Raw genomic sequence first — 17,561 nt, 5'->3', positions numbered from 1 at the left:
GGTATTCTATCATTTATTTTAATAAGAAATGTTATAAATTCCTACCTAGTCCTGAGATTAATTTGTCAAGAAAAAAAGTGCATTCTTGCACTTCTCTGTAATTACTGTTGACCCTTGAACAATGCAGGGGTTCAGGGTGCTGACCTCACCCCCCACACCTGTACCGTGCAGCCAAAACTCTGCATATAATTTTTGATTCCCCCAAAGCTTAACTACTAATACTTTCTGTTGACAGGAAGCCTTAGTAATAGCATTAACAGTCAATTTACATAGATTTTGCATGTTATGTGTATCATATACTGTATTTTTATAATAAACCAGAGAAAAGAAAATTTTATTAAGAAAGTCATAAAGAAAAGCCAATAGATCTGCAGTACTGTACTGTATTTGTTTTAAAAATCAAGGTTTAAATGGACCCTTGCAGTTCAAACCCATGTTGTTCAAGAGTCAACTGTACTTCTTAAAGCTATCTTTAGGTTGCAAGTTCTGAAACACTAAAATGTAATTGCAATGTAAATGTAACTTCAAATTATACAATCTATATTTATATGTAAGGATACTAATCAAAAGTTGGACATGACTGAAATCATACCGCTTTAGAACTGAATGAGTATTCATTGAACTACATTTTACGGGTGAGGACCATGAGGCCTAGAAATAATACATGACTTAACCAAGTTTACCCAAACAAGATTTAGATCCAGATCTTCAGACTCCAAGCCTACTGGTGTTTCAAAAAAAAAAAAAAAGACTGGCTAGATGATGCACAGGATATTTCTGGTATCTCTATATATTACAATAAGAGAGAAAATAGAAAATTTCTAACAGCATGCCTCATTGGGGACAGTGAATCCTTTTCTTTATGTTTCCAAAATTAGTACCATTTCCCCTTGGGCACATTCTCACCATTTGCACTGTGCTTCCCAAATTTTCACTCATTTTTCAAAAGTGTTTGGTAATTATTCCATATGCTAGGAAATTTGCCCCAAAGAGATGTCTAACTTCCCTACAATTTTTCAAAAAGGTTCTTCCTACTGAAGATAGAGAAGACAGTATATTGGTAGTTTAGAAGAACAGTGGTTTTAAGGATTTAATTTTTCAAATAATTTCAGTATTCAAACACTAAAAACAAATTCTCAGGATTACCTATAGATATTAGGTATCTATATTTACTGAAACAGAAGACACAGACAGAAGACAAACACAAGACACATCAGAATTCTGGTCTGTCTTGTGTATGCACAAAGAAACCAGTACATTTTGTATGAGCTGAAGTTGTAGGCTGGTAATTTAGCCCATGGAAAACCTGGTAGTGATCTAACACATAGATGGACAATGTTTTTTGTTTCTTATTTTTTGTCTTCTGTTTTTGTTTTTTAAGATCCTTTTAACTCCTTTTGGAAAACCCTTTAGAGACTAAAAGTCAAATATAGAGTGGTATCATATATCCTACTCATGACATGCTAGTCCATTTCTGAAAATAAAAACACTTTCTCAAAATGAAGCCATTTATATTCTTAGCCATGCTCTATTGTGTGCACAGAGTAATTTCTTGAGAGCAATGTTTCCTGTGGCATTTTGCCAAGACTGGCTTTATTTGTTTTTCATTAGGCTTTTCATTATCATGCTGCTATATACCTGGTTCGTTCTGCTTCCTCTGAGAAGGCCAGGGTAGCTTAAGCATAGGAATGATACCATGAGTAGGTGGAATGTTTGTGTCCAGTGAATGCCCACTTTAAATCTCTAACTATGGTACCATTCTTACAGCTTTAATCTTTCTAAGAACAATCAGTTATCCATTATAATGTAGTATGATATTAAATTGTTTATATCCATCTGTTCTGTCCCTGTACAGAGAAAGATATTAGTCTCACTTTGTACCACACTAGACTGGCCCATCCTCCTTTATTATCTCAGGAAAAGGCATCATGATCCACCACCACTGCCCAAGACTAGAACTAATGTGTGTCCTGCGTTTCTCCATCATTCAATATATTCAGTCACTGAATCAAGCTTCTTGATAGTTTTCAAACCACCCATTTCTTTCTATCTCCCATGGTCACCACCTTGGTCTAAGCCCACATCGTCTCTCGAACAACCGCAGTAGCCTCCCAAGAGTCTCCATGCTCTGAGGATTGCCCTTTCCAATTCACTCTCTTTTGCTTTAACTGTCTATCAGCACCACCGCTCTCCATAAATATGTGTTCTGTAATTTCTACTCATAAGTGCTTTTGTGTTACACATTAGTAGGACAGTTTGATTTGTTCAGAAGAGAAGTGATCCAATTCTGAGCTTCTCTACAGACCTCTCAATTTAAAGGAAAACTCTAGCTTACAAACTACAAAAGACTAAAATCTTTAGGTACAAAATAAGCAATTTATAAATTTTTGTATTAGAATATTAATCAAAGGCCTAAAAAATCATTGAAATCAGAGAATTTCAGGATTAGGTTGGTCCTTGGAGACCCTGTAGCTCAACTTTGTCATTTTATAGGTAAGGAAACAGAAACCCAGCCACAGAATCTAAAATTGATCTTTCCAAATTTGAAATATCATCATGTAACTCCTTTTCTTAAAATTTGTCCGTGGCTTCCTATTACGGTCAGGATGAAGTCTGAATTCCTCAGCGTGGTGTACAATGTCTGAACAGTCTGCTTTGGCTTACCTTGCCAGCCTTACCTTTTGTTCCTCTCTCCAACTCAGCCAAGAAGCCAGTGCTTCCAAATGTGCTGTGTTCTTTCTCACCCATAGGACATTGCACATAATTCCACTTTTGTCCTTCCTCTTTTGAGTGCTAGGTCCTAACCAGGCTTCAGTCATGATCTGCACTGAAAACAGTCATGAACTGAAAACACATCCTGGATCCCCTCAGGGCCCCCAAGCACGTGCTACCACCATAGCATATTCACAGCATCTTAACTGAGTTTGAAAATCTGTTTCCATACCTGGAATGGAAAGAATAAAGACAGGGGCCTGCAAATTATTCATTGTTGTATCGCCATATCTTGATCAGAGATGTCTGGCATTCAGTGTTTTAAAATTAATTATTAATTCTCACTTTTAACGTGCCTAGTATGCTATAATTTTTAATCAGTTTTCTTCTCAAAATCTATTTTAAAAATTGTTTTTATTATTTATATATTTTTTGAGACACAGCACATGCACAAGTGGGGAAGGGGCAGAGAAAGGGGGATAGAGGATCTGAAGCAGGCTCTGCGCCCACAGCGCACAACCCAATGTGGGGCTCAAACTCACGAATTGCAAGATCATGACCTGGGCCAAAGTCGGACACTTAATCAACTGAGTCACCCAGGCGCCCCTCAAAATCTATTTTTAGGGGAAGACAAAACTGATTCATTCATATCAACATATAGGCAGATGACTGATGATCCTAAACAGCAGCTCTTCCTAGAAGCATTTACATTCTTCCAGGAACAGAGTTTGAAGCCACAGGAATGAATCCCCAATGCAGATAACCCAACCATAAATAGTAAGTCATGAGAGCATTTCTGGGGGGAAGGAAGCTTTCCCAGAACCTTCAACTCAGTCACATAGGTGACCTCTTATTTGCCCTCACCCTCACTGAAGAATGACTGTTTTGTATGTAGAAATCAGATCACTTTTTGGTTATTTTTCTCTGCATTAAATAAATCATTATTTACCCATAGTAAAAATGCCTGAATTAACTTGTAACATTTCTGGCTTTGTTTCAGGGAAGTAATGTTATGGAAGATCAGGATTTATTGGAAATTGGAATCCTTAATTCTGGGCACAGACAAAGAATTCTACAGGCAATCCAGCTCCTTCCAAAGGTAAGCAATGCATTCTTACCCTGGCCCTATGTACAGCAGTTTTGAGTCCAGATGTGCAAGGGTTATTAGTACTTAGGACAACATTTCTACATTTTGATGCAACTCCCAAAAGCCATTCTTATTAGGTCCAGCCAAACATTCAGACTCACAAGACTACTATGGGCCATGCTTGGCTTTAGGTTTACCAGAAGGATGTCACAGAGGAAACTCCACTGACCATCAGGGCACCTTCAGAGTTTCTCTTCAGTGACAGTCCTTTATATTGGTACAAACATCAGCACAGGCCCCTCAAGTGACAGCTCAGGTACAAGAAGACAAAATCAATATTGGATGAGTGTGAGAATGGTCCTGGATTTGAAGTGTCATGTCCCATAAGAGGCAATATCTCTTGTACAATTCTGTAAACTTAGCCTCCAGGGGCAAGGAATCTACCTAATTATAAGCGTCATCACTCGAGAAAGACCAAAGTATCACATCCCCATCAGGTATTTGTAGTTCATGTATAAATCCTCCCAGTCAAGATGCAATTTGCCAACCAAGGTGGCATTTTAACTGTAAGCACTGTTACCTAGCAACAGAGTTGACCTTCTGTTTCCAGGTAAGGTTTCATAGGAGCCTAAAGCAAGAGGTAGGAACCTAGCACTGGTCTGCAAGATATGTAGGACTTTAACTGATAAGGAAAGGGAAAATGTTTCAGGGGTCAGCAGAAATCATATAAATATAAATATAAGTTGCAAGGAGTATTAGGAGAATAGCGATACTGTGTGATTTAAAATGCAATGGGATTTGCACAACAATGTGAATGTCCTCAATCATTGCCACTAAATTGTACACTTAAAAATGGTTAAGGGGGTAAATTTTATGTTTTATTATTTCACCACAGTTTAATAATTTTTTAAAAAAGAAAAAAATCCAATGTAATTAAAACAATTAGAGAGTAGAGAGTATAGTCAGAGATAAAGCAGTAAAAGTAGGTTGGGTTAGTTTGTGTCAGGCTAAGGAATTTGAAATTTGTTTTGTAGACACTAGGGAACAGACATGACTGGACTGCTTTAGGCCAGTCAATTTGGGAGGCAGTATACAACAGGAATTAGAAGGAGGAAAAGTTGAAGTTGGGTCAACCAGCTGGGAAAAGATTCAGGGGGCAAGACTGAAAGCAGATGAGCAGTAATACACCTAGATATAAGAACTTATATACTTTGTATTCTCCTCTGCTCTTTTCCTTCCTAATGAGGCTATAATTTCTCAGAATGAGAAAGATAAATATTAACCACTGTTTCTAAGGAAGTGATCTGATGAAATTTGCCAACTGACAGTGAACTGAGTTTCTACTGATAGAAAGTTAACACTTCTGCAAATTCAAGGAGAGTTAAGCATACAAAGGAGTTGCATCATACAATATTCTACAGTAAAAGGAAAACAATAAAGCGACCTTAGAACTAATTCCAGAAGTAATTCTTATAAGCGTATTGTTCACCTCACTACTTTTGTATCTTACAATATTACTTCCTCAGCAAGTTGCTCCTCATTCTCAACAAGGACTTCGGCACTACTGTATCCCCAACACCCAGTCCAGTGTGCAGTGCATCATAGGCACTCAATAAACTAAGTGACTATCCCCTTGTCACAATGCTACCCATCATTTAAAGTTCAGTTCAAGTAGCTCCATATCACTTCCTTTGTGAAACTTCCCCTAAAAGGGAACCACTCCTCTCACATTGGTAATTATCACCCTAGTCCAAACCAACCACCTCTAACTGGACTAGCATGATGGGTTCTAATCTATCATCTCTAAGTTAGACTACTGGAGTCAATTTCTCATTGGTTCCCTCTAGCTTGGATAATTAATTCATAGACACCTAATCTCTGTACTAGTTACCTTTCTTATGACTCTACATTTGAATTTCCACACAGCATCCAGAATGATCCTTCTCCTTCTCAAATGTAAATCAGATCATGCCACACCCTGTTTAAAGTATCCAATGGATCCCCTTCTCACTTAGAATAAAATCCTTATCATAGCCTACAGAAGTCAATAGGATCTGGCCCGTTCCCACCTCTATGACCTCATCTCTCACTCTCCTATTTCCCTAAACTCTAGTTATGTGGCTTCTTCTTGTTCCAGAATATACCAAGCTCATTTTTCCCTCAAGCCCTTTGCATACTGGTCTCTGTCTGGAAAGCCTTTTATTCAGATTTTCACACTTGCTCCTATACATCATCAAACCTCTATTCGGCTACAATCTCCTCACGGAGGCTTTCAGACCTCAAAGTCACACTCCTCACATACTATCTATCACTGTCCTTCCCATTGCCCTGCATTAGTTTCTCCATGGCACCTATGGCTATCCAAAGTTACATTATTTATTTGTTTGGTTTTTCCTTATTTTTCATCTCTCTCCCAAAATTCAGGACCCATGAGCTTAGGGACCTTGACTATCTTGTTCCCTTCTATATGCCCAGCCCTAGAACAGTGCCAATAACATCTAGGTGGTCAAAAAAAAGATGTTTGTAGAAGGCAGGAATACACTGCTGTCTCTTTCCTCGGATATTCGATAGCTCTATGCCTGTCCTGAAGGTACTAATAACACTCTACCACTTCTGACGTTAGAAACATCCTGAAGGCAGAGACAGTGTCGCATCCATCCGTGAATTTCCCAATGTTCTTAGGCCAATACATGTGCATTAGCAGAGTGAAAGAATGAGTGACTGAATGAATGAATATATTCCTCATGGTATTCAAATATACATTTTTTCAAATCAGTGTGCTCAATAAGATATATCTGTAATAGTGTACAGGCCATTTGATAATGAGAAACAGAAGAACCTGAACTCAGAATTATTTGGAGAATAAATGGAGTGTTTATTTTTAATACAGAATATCATTCCCATTAGAGAAAACAATGTAACCGAAACAATACAAAATTAAGCTTTTATCAAGAGGCTGATGCGAAAGTGCTTACCATGCACCCAAATGAGTAGAGAATATATAAAAACATCCACACACGTGTTCAGCAGCACAAACAGAATGTTATAATGCTACAAATTGATGCTTTGCCTTCTTAGGTAATGAGCCCAATCTTCAGATGGTTAATAGTGTAATTTTACTGCCAGCACATTCATTTGCATTCACTCTAACTTTGCGCTGCTGCAAAAGGGACACAATGTCTCTTTGTTGTGTTTATGCAATTTTAGTGTTCAGAGTATCTGTTCTTCATCTGTCACGAAAAATATTCCATGATTGCTACCTGAAATCCTTTAATTAACATATTGTGTTTTGGAATCCGTGAGATTGTTCCTAAACAGAGAAAAGGTGGTTTGCTAAATGCAATCTTGATCTGTTAGCACACTTCAAAGCATGTTTTTTCGTGCTTTATTTGTATTTGTTGTTTCAAGTTTCAAAGACAAAAGTTTATTCCTTTGGTAATAGTGATTTTTCTTTACTGTATCCTTTTTAATATTGAAATATTGGCCAGTGCAAAGGTCTGCATGTTCTCGAGTCCATTTGATACATCAAACACATGGAAAGTATTCCAGTGTTCTAAGCGCAGACATAGTAAGAGCAGTAAGCACATGAATTCGTCTCTTCCACTCATTATTTCCCTCTGTCTTTTATAATGCTTGACCTTTAGTAGCAAAGCTTAATTATCCAGTTTCACCCAATATCCACTTTCCTCACCAACCCCAGTTCAGTCTTTTCTTAGGTCTAAAAGTTTCCCAGGACTTCTGAAGATCAAATTTCACCCTTTTTCTCTTTTTAAGAAAGGAACCATAACATGAGAATGTGACTTATTTTTCACTCTCCTAGAAACTGTAAGCATATTGGACTTTTTCTGTCCCCTAGACTTGGGGAAATTATCTGATTACTTATTTTGCAACACATAATTTACCTTTTCTTAGGTAAGAATTCCATGTGACCAAGTATTTGGATAATCCTCTAAAAACCTTTTAAAAAGGCATTATGTCTTTTGTCCTTTGACAATATAACACTTGGAAGTCAGGAGTTCAAAAACACTTTCATTTTAAAGGTTTACAAGACTGTGTCAAAGCCCATATTACGTCAGCTGTCTTAATCTCTGTCATCCTGAATCAAATGTATTCTTGGCACACTAGCAACTTTTATGTCACCTGCCCACTTCTTTTTCAATATTTCCTTTCCTGATATTTTTATGTTTTTTATCTTTTGGATGTTTTGAGTAGTTGTTTATACTCACTATCCCCCCCCCCCTTTTTTTTTGCTCCCATTAATTCTTCAACCTTCTTGGGTCTAACTAGTTCCTCTGCTACCACTGCACACAAGCAGTGCTAAGGTTACCAGTAGGGAAGAAAGTCCACCTTCACTTGCTTTAGCTGTAGTAGATTCTCATACTCATGTTAACTGTCTTATTGTTGTCTTTTGGCTTCTCCAATATCTGGTTATCTTCATGCATCTCTGACGCTCCCTCTCCTCCCCTGTGCATTTTCCTCAGTTAAATGTTGGAGTTCCTCAAAACTCCCAACTCAACAATATATAGTGACTAGTAAACGTTGTTATCACAGGACTCTTGATCATAGTACATTTTCTGATATTCACTGTTTGGTTCATCATTGCCATAGCCTACTTCTACTTTACAGCATAACAAATATTTAACATTTCAGCTGCTCATTATCTCTCAGTTCAGTTCAATTTAACCAGTATTTGTAGGGCTACATATTTTCAATTATTTTTTCAAGAATGACCCTGAACACTTCTGGTTGGGCTAAAAAACACCTTTCCTATCCTCATTTTAAGATTTTGGTTAAAAAAAAACAACAACAACAGAGTTATCTGTTATTTCAATAGAAAAACAAGATTCTGTGCTTGTTATCTATTGCTATATAACAAATTACCCAAACCTTAGTGGCATATAAAAACAACATTTATTATTTCAGAGTTTCTGTGGGCCAAGAATCCAGGAGCTGCATAACTGGGTCCTTGGTTCTGGGTCTCTCACAGAGCTATAGTCATCTCAAGACCCAAGTGGGAGGGTCCCACTGCCTAGCTCACTCTTGTGGTTGTAGGCAAGTTTCTGTTCCTCAAGGGTTTTTGGACAGAAGTCTTAACACTTCACAAGCTGTTGGCCTCTGTCAATTCCTGTCATATAGGCCTCACCATAAAGTATCTCACAATAGGCATCTGGTTCCAACAGTACAGCAAGTGAAAGGACAAGAGAGGGCTAGGGAGATGGAAGTCACGGTCTTTGGAACATGCCATCCTTTTGCCATATTCTATTCATGAGAACCAAGTCACTAGATTAAGCCCACATACAAGAAGAAGTGTTTACAGATGCTGTAAATACCTGGAGGTGAGATCACTGGGGGACCACATCAGAAGACTGCTCACTGCAAATATACTTTATACTGATCCACTTTACAGTCTAGTTTCCATGTCTACATTTGTGGTTAAAGTGGAATAACCCATCAGTAATAACAACAAAAAAAGATTCTTTTATTTCCATGGGCCATCTTTTTTTTATATTTGTTTGTTTCTTTGTTTACTAAATGCTTATTTTTTATTATTTTTTATTTTTTAATATAATTTATCTTCATGGGGCTGTGATATTCACAGTTAGATGATTTAGAAGCCACATTTGCAATTGCCTCTCAAAAAAGAGACACATGTCTCTGGTCTGTAGAGTCAAGTGTGAAATAGCATCATACAATCATACACAAATCAGAGACCTTGGAGATGAGATGAATACACATAAAGACTTCACAATCTAAACAACACTAATCTAAGTGATAACACACAAATCAGAAATCCCACAAAACATTATAAATTCTTAAAACATGTTTAGTCTTTATTGGTGCCTCACCACTGAAAGGAGCATATTTCCATCTATATTAGGAAAGTGAATTGGTCAAAGTCTATTGGACAAGACGTTAAGGATGTTAGCAAACACATTTTTTAAATTTATTTTGAAACAGAGAGAAACAGAGAGAGAGAGCAGAGTAGGGGCAGAGAGAGAATCCCAAGCAGGCTCTGTGCTGTCAGTGCAGAGCCCAAGGCAGGGCTCAGTTTCACAACCTGTGAGATCATGCATGACCTGAGCTGAAATCAAAAGTTGGATGCCACCCAGGTGCTCCACATTTTTAAGAACAACCAAAGCTAGAAGTAAAAGGGACCATGTAACCTTAAGCCTGATTAGAACAAATAGAAGAAGGCAACAGTTGACCAAAGAAACCAACCAACCAAACAAACAAACAAACAAAAAAACCAGCTGGTGAGCAGGACTGTAGAGATAAACTGGCAGGGACTGAGAACTCAAACACTTTTAAGGACAGGACATAGGGAGTGGTAGAAACTGTGGCGAAATAGAGAACACAAGCCCTGCCCCCCCCCCAAAAAAATACTAGGTTTTTCCCCCGACTTTATAAATAAAACAAAGCACTGGGGACCAAAGTTGGTTATAGCTGTTACAATGGATTCACAGGTTATTTCAGATATCAAGAGAAGTATTATGGGTGTGACATTATCTCAGTTTGGCTTCCTGTCCAAAACTGTTCTCTTAAAGACTCTAGTTCTTTCAAGTTCCTTAAAATTCATATGTGTGTTAATTCTAGTCTTGATGGTTGATGAAGATGTGTATAAGCTTTAGGGAAAAAGTGTTTAACCAGTATAATTTCTTTAGAAGTCTAAAATGGAAGGTTCAGTCTTATTTCCCTGACACTTAGAAAAATGACAGACACTTATTCCTGTTTCTTCTGGTATTTTTCAGAAGGGCAATGACAAAATGTAGGCTGCAGGCACAGAGGCTCTCAAGGTACATTTGACAGGGTAACTTTTCATTCTCCCATGCCATCACTCACTTTCTATCTACCCTCATTCTTTTTACTTGCATTTCTTTGTTTTTGCCAGCTGGCATCTTAAACTTTGTGCCACCCAATGTTGACCTACCAGCCTATGAACATCTGGCTGAAAATATACTCTTCAACAAAATCCCACACACATATATGCACCATTAGCATTAGGGGTCTTAACTTAAAGTTAATACACAATTGGACCCAGAGTTTAGAGTATTCTACTTCCTTTAGGTCTGGTGAGACAAACTGTGGTGGTCTGAGAGTCTTTTCAAGTTCTATTTAGTTCTGCAAATGTCTTATGATTCTGGGACAAACAGATATGCTCACTTAGGTCAGTGTAAAAGCTTACTTACTTCTCAGGGGAAGTGTTGGTGCCATTGGAGAATAGGGAAGGCAGAAAGACTAATTGACCTTAAAGTGAAAACCTTAGGTAATTTGTAGACTGTAAATCTTAAAGTGAGAGCAAATCATTCAGATCTTTTCTATTATCTCTTAGCCCAGCAACTCTGATGGCCTCTGAAGCATTTTCCTCATGCTTCATGCCTTCTGCTCATACATGGAACCTGTAACTACTCTGTTCTTCAGGGGTACCTTGGGAGAAGGCATGACTGATGTTCCTCAAGTTCTCTGGGCCCTTTCAAATGACAAAGCCCAGTACATACAGTGTATAAAATAACTATAGCTGTTTGGCCTGGACAGATATCCAAAGAGAAGCTGAATGTGAGAGAAGCACGATTCTAACATGTTTACCGATGTACCAACATCCTTCTGCAGTTTCAGAAGGCAAAATGACAGCTGCAGTCTTCCTAAGCTAAAGCGGGGAGGTCTTTTAACATTCTCTTTTAAATGAATTTATCTTGGAATCGTTCATTATGTAGACCACAGAGCTAAAATATCATTTTTACTCATAATCCCCCCCAATATTTATAGAGAAAAAGTGGAAGAATTCTGTAAGTAAATAGGTTTTGATCTATTGCCATCCCCAGCAACTGTCATCCTTCAATTTTGAGAATTCACACCCATTTAATAAAGAACAATGGCTCCCTTGGAATGATGCCAAAATCAGTAGTAATAGAAGAGAAACTCTAATATCTGGGCACTTTCTCTTCCTTACATAATTCTTCCAAGAAGATCACAATTTAGAGCTGCAAAAGACCTTAAAACATCTAGCTCAATATCTCTCCTGAGTCTTTCACAGGTGAGGAAACCAAGTCTGGGTCATATTAAATGACTTGCCCCAAGGCAGATTGTTTCTAAGTGACAAAAGTGGCACTGAATCCCAAGTGTCTGTATTCATGACAATTGCCTCCTGGGTGAATACTGTGCTCTATCAGAGACCCAAGGCTCTGAGAATGCTTGTGTATCTGGGACAGAAACTGTAAAAGGACAAGAAAGGACCAAATGACTAAACGTAAGAAAAGGAATTATTTATAATATTGGGCCTTTTTTTAAGTTTCGTGTTTAAAAGGTAGTTTTTACAACCTCCATACATCACTAAACTCCCTTTTCAAGGGTGGAAGGGAAGGATTGTTCCAGGGACCCAAAAGCTCTAGAAAAGCAGGAAGAAAACAGACATGAAAAAGAAGAAAGGCAGACATAGACCATGTCCACTGTCCAGTGGCCCGTGGGAGTCAAACCACTTGTTTACCCCTGAAGGTGGCCTTAGAAAAGCTTTATTAACAGTAGGCATTGCCGTTTCAAAGAAGGAAAAGCATAATAGAATAAAATAAAATAACTGAAATCATTTATTTTCTTCTTTAATCTGGGTAGAAAGGAAGGAAAGATGGGCAAGATAGAAGGGCACTCTCTAGGGTAATGAAGACACATCTTTAGAGCATTAAGCTCCACGGAGATGACATTTTTATAATAATTGACAGGGAAGCTGCATGGTGTCATAGTTGGGAATATAGCCAGAATCCCCAAGTTTGGTTTTACCTACTTCACCAGGGAGTTGTGAGACTTACGTGAGTCAACATTTATAAAGTACTTAAAATAGACCCTGGTGTATCATATGTGCTATATTTATGTTTACTAAATAAAATTTTTTTTTAATTTTTTTTAATGTTTATTTATTTCTGAGACAGAGAGAGACAGAGCACGAGTGGGGGAGGGGCAGAGAGAGAGAAAGGGAGACACAGAATCGGAAGCAGGCTCCAGGCTCTGAGCTGTCAGCACAGAGCCCGACGCGGGGCTTGAACTCACAAACCGTGAGATCATGACCTGAGCTGAAGTCGGTCGCTCAACTGACTGAACCACCCAGGCGCCCCTAAAATTTTTTAAAAGACTGAAGGTAAACCATGAAAAAGGTGAGGTTCCTTCATCCCATTAATTATGTCCAAAAATTACTAGTCCGGGCATACACAACAAGCAGAGTGAGTCTCCTTTTATTCATTCAATAGATATATTATGAAATACCTACCATATAGGTACTGTTCGAGATGTTGAGGATTTGATGTTAGGAAACAAAACGTACATGGTCACTGTCCCCTTGCAGCTTACATTCTAGAGGGGAGTGCAGACAAAAAGAAGTAAACACACATAATTTCAAGTAATGATAAATGCTATAGAGAAATATTAAAATGCTATAGAGAGTGAAGAGGATGTTCAAAATTTTGATTGTAGATGGACAAAGTAGGATTCACACCCAGGCAGTTTACCTGAGGTTCTTTACCACCTCACCATGTTGTCTAAATGCTGTATTTCAAAGCACAATACAGGTACTAAGGAGATATTGAAATGACCAAGCTAAACAGTCCAAGTCCAGGGCACCTTCAAGGAACTTGGAATTTGGCAAAAATGTACTCTTAGAAGCTTTTGATTTAACCTAATTTAATCTTAGTTTAGCCACCTTCTACTTGTGTCACTTGGGCAAATTATTAAATTCTCCAGTCCACAGTTTCCTCATCAGTAAAATGGGGATGATAGCAGAACCTACCATGTTAGGTTATTGTGCATTGTAAATTTAAAACTCCTTATGAAGTGCCTGGCATTTAGAGGCACTAAATTAATACTAGTTATAGCTACTGTGTTTGTTCAGTAATGCTCATTAAATTAACAAAATTCAAGGAATTATTGCCATTGATCTTGCCTGGGTCCACATAGAAACAAAATGGACTCACTTCTTGATATAAGCCTATGCCTAAAAATGCCTATGACTGCATTGCATAGTGGGCTTCCCATTCTTATGGATTTCTCATAAAGGCAGATTATTCATTTTCTAGATAAGAAGAAGGCAAAACTTTCAAATATGATCATCATCCACTAAACTAAACTAATTTTTTTACTATATTTGGGATTATTGTTTAACCCACTAGTAACTAGAAGAAAAGGTGTTTAAAGTCATACCTAGGACCTTCCTATTTAAGAAATTAAATGAATAAACATAGGGCTGAGAGGGCATCCTGACTGCATCTCTTAGAGGTAACGTAATCAGTTCCCAGCACCACATGGAAAGTGGCAGAGGAGTACATATATATGGAGAGTGCCTTGAACAGCAAGAGATCAATAAAGATACGTGGCATAGAATAATAGCACAGAAGTTAACTGAGAAGCTGAGTGGGCGGAACTTGCCAGTGCAGTTCCATTAAATTGCTAAAGGCATTGTGATTTCGTAGAAAAGCAGAACTATGTAAATTTATAGATGAGATCTAAAAGAATATATCCACCATTTTGAATGAGCCATCTTCCCCCTTACTGTATAATTGAATTAAGTGCTAATTTAATAGTTGAATATAATTTGGCTGTATTTCTTATTTTTGATCAGCAGCACTCAAGTGAGAAGTCTGTGTTCAATTTATATCTGCATATGCAGTGAGCATCTACTTATGTCTCAGACACAGTGCAAGGAGAAAAAAGTTGAGATTATACAGTATCTGCCTTCAGAGAGATTACAGTCTAGCAAAGGAGGTTGAACCAATATCCAAGTGATTTTAATGCAAAGCAGAGTGTGAACAGCTGTAATAGAAGTAAAAATACATGCTCTGAATGTTAAGTGTAAGGGGAGGTCTCTCATGTACAGGAAATCTAGCTCATGGTACTCTGAGCAGAAAGTGACCCGAAGCATTTGCTTACTTGTTCAGGCAGATAGATACGCTATTTGTTTCTCATTTGTAATAACCATCCTCTGAAATACAGCCAGTGCCATCAATCCAGCTATGAATTTCATCCATCACTTTGCCCTTCAAGCTATAATAAGTCAAATACTACTTCAAACCCTAGCAGTTTTCTATACTCGGCTTCAATGGAGCAGACTAAACTAGTAACAGAGTTAATATTCTCCCACCCTAAGCTAAGCACTTTTTAATTACCTGGTATTTCTTTGTGATAATTTTCTTTTTTGGTGGTAAATGGGATTTTAGATTTCTATCTTTTGACTTTAGGTTCTAATCTGATGTTTGATCTGTAGATCCATAGTGAACATGGTAGAACTACATAAGAATCCACGCTCCCCTGGGAGTTTCTAAACATGCTCAGAAAGACACCATAGGCAAACACCTATGTTAATAGCCAACACTTAAACACAGATTTTCTGTGTGCCAGGAACTGTTCTAGGTGCTGTTATATTAACTACACATTAACTCATTTAAATCTTAAAATTTATTCTCTATCTTACAGTTGAAGAAACTGTAAGACACAGAAAAGTGAAGTAACATTCCTAAGGTTACACAGTTAGTAAGTGGCAGAGTCGGGATTTGAACCAGGCAGCCTGGCTCCAGAGTCTATGCTTTTAGCTGCTTTCCCCTACTGCTTCTATCACCAGAGTATCACATGTCTGTGCTCTGGAAATAGTCTATCAATGCCTTCACCTTTGAAAAAATGAGTGACTATTTTCATTACCTCCCACAGATCTAGCATCTTCCATTTTAATGAGTAGAAATTTAACTTTTATTTTTTTAGCAAATAACTACTGTTCTTATCAGAGAAAATGAGTACTCAATAAACTATCAGATTCCTTCTTTTGTGTCTTCAAGAGAAAATGCAGTTTAGCTTTACTTGTTCTATGCATTGATAATGGTATAAATGCTAACTAGGTAACTCTAAATGATCTTTAAGCTTATAATTTATAAGCCACAGAGTCCCAACAGGTTAAAAGTCTTTTCTTCAATGCATCACCAGATTTAACCCTCAATTCGTTCTTTACTTAGAGACTATTGCCTGTTGGGAAAAGGTTGTATTTATAGTTTTACTAATACTAAGAGGTAAATGTATTATAGAAATTTTTGAATGTGAAATTCTCTCCACCAAAGTATAAGAGGTTATTGCATAGATATGGAAAAGATTGATTTCCCTGCCTTTTACCTCTGGGACTCAATTTCATCATCATCTATCAACATTTCTGGTGTCCATTTTTGACAGAGCACTTTTCTAAGTGCTACTGATGTAGATGCAAAGTAACAATTGACCTCACTTCTTAGTATCCCTAGTAAGACTGAGCCAGATGAAAGAGGTCTAGGGCAACTCCAGACACATAATGTATGCAAACACCCACATTCCCAGATGTTCATCAGTGAATCTATGATTCGTACATCCATTCAATCAGTCAGTTCATTTTGGCCCTATGCTAGCTTCGGAGATGAGGATGCAAAAATGGATAACATTTGGTCCCTGCCTCAAGGATTTCTACGTAATTTTGGACACAGATAAATATGTAAAAAGTTAAACCACTGTTTGAGAGGGGAAAGAAGTCCTACTACAGAGGAGGTTAAAGTTAAATACATGAGGGTCAAGGAAGGTTTTCTGGATAGGTAGATGGCACTTGAGCTGAATCTCAAAGAATTAGTATTTTTAGCCAAATAGACCATTGAGTGTGTCAGTCCAGCCAGAAGTTGCTGCCCGTGTTCCTGCTAGGTCTAGAGACAGTAAGGAGAAATGGATGCCCATATTCATCCATTCTCTATCTCTCACTGCATCTCTGTCTCTCTGTCTCCCTCTCTTGTGCATCCATGCTTACTTTCACACACACACACACACACACACACACACACACACACACACACAGTCACTACCTCCCCCATATATTAACCCCAAGAGAAATTACAGAAGAGACACTTCCCAAATTTCTCCCATCCACTCAAGGTCCTTTTATTTTCTGTAGCTTATAAAAACATTGACACTTAATTTTTTTTATATATTCAAATATATACCCAAGGAAATTACATATTCCTGGAAAGAAGGAACCTTAGACCCTTTTACATTTTGATAATGCCTAGGATGATATGACATGTATATTTCGTGATTAAAAGTTGTTATTGAAATAAATAAATAATAACTATTAGAACTATTGTTAAGAGCTGACTCTACTGGGGGTTCACATGAGTACAGCTGAAAATTCTAAGTCACTTTAATGTCTGGGTCAGTTAAAACTTCTAAACTGACAAAAAAAATCCAAGACAATGAGGCTGGGAACATTTTCATAAGGGCCAAGATATTGTTTTTTGTGACTGCTGTTCTCACCTCAATTGTAGTGAAATAGTTCTTAGATTATTCCCTCACCATAAACATAAAAGGTGTTCTCAGCAACTCAGCCAGGGGTTCAAAATGGGGTTACACTTCTCCGTCTTCTAACCCTTCCTGAAATCCCTCCTACTAATTCATTCTGGGTGTCTCATATCACACATGCACCATTAACCAGACTGCTCACTGACCATGTGGCATCTGCTCTTTTCTGCCTCTCTTGCTCTAGCTTATCACCAAAGCTTGAAGTAGTGCCACCAGGACTTACCAAAAGTGCTCTCAATGCTGTTAATACCCACTGAGGGTGCCAAATCTGCTATTAATGACTGCCAAAGGCTGCTTCATAGCTGCAGGTGCCCAAAGTGTCAAAGGTACTGATGTTTCTGCTGCTGGCTACAATGCCCAGTATCTACCCATCAAAAGCACCTTAGCCAGTGCCAACTGAATGTTCTGCCAGTGCCACTGAAGCCTGCCA

General features: G+C 37.9%; 1 protein-coding gene across 21 annotated transcripts in view; it reads left to right on the top strand.

Annotated features, from left to right (window-relative positions):
• Positions 1-17,561, top strand: part of ANKS1B (ankyrin repeat and sterile alpha motif domain containing 1B) — a 1,065,991-nt gene that overhangs the window by 750,512 nt on the left and 297,918 nt on the right. For all 21 annotated transcript variants that reach the window (XM_042992986.1, XM_042992985.1, XM_042992982.1 and 18 more), the window contains one exon: positions 3,713-3,811. In XM_042992986.1, coding sequence (XP_042848920.1) covers positions 3,713-3,811 — 99 coding nt within the window. The remainder of the gene's footprint in view (positions 1-3,712; positions 3,812-17,561) is intronic.

This window comes from Panthera tigris, chromosome B4, assembly GCF_018350195.1.
Source record: "Panthera tigris isolate Pti1 chromosome B4, P.tigris_Pti1_mat1.1, whole genome shotgun sequence".
In the NCBI taxonomy this organism is placed as follows: Eukaryota; Metazoa; Chordata; class Mammalia; order Carnivora; family Felidae; genus Panthera; species Panthera tigris.
The sequence above is the reverse complement of the archived record's forward strand: the minus strand, read 5'-3'. Positions and strand labels throughout refer to the sequence as shown.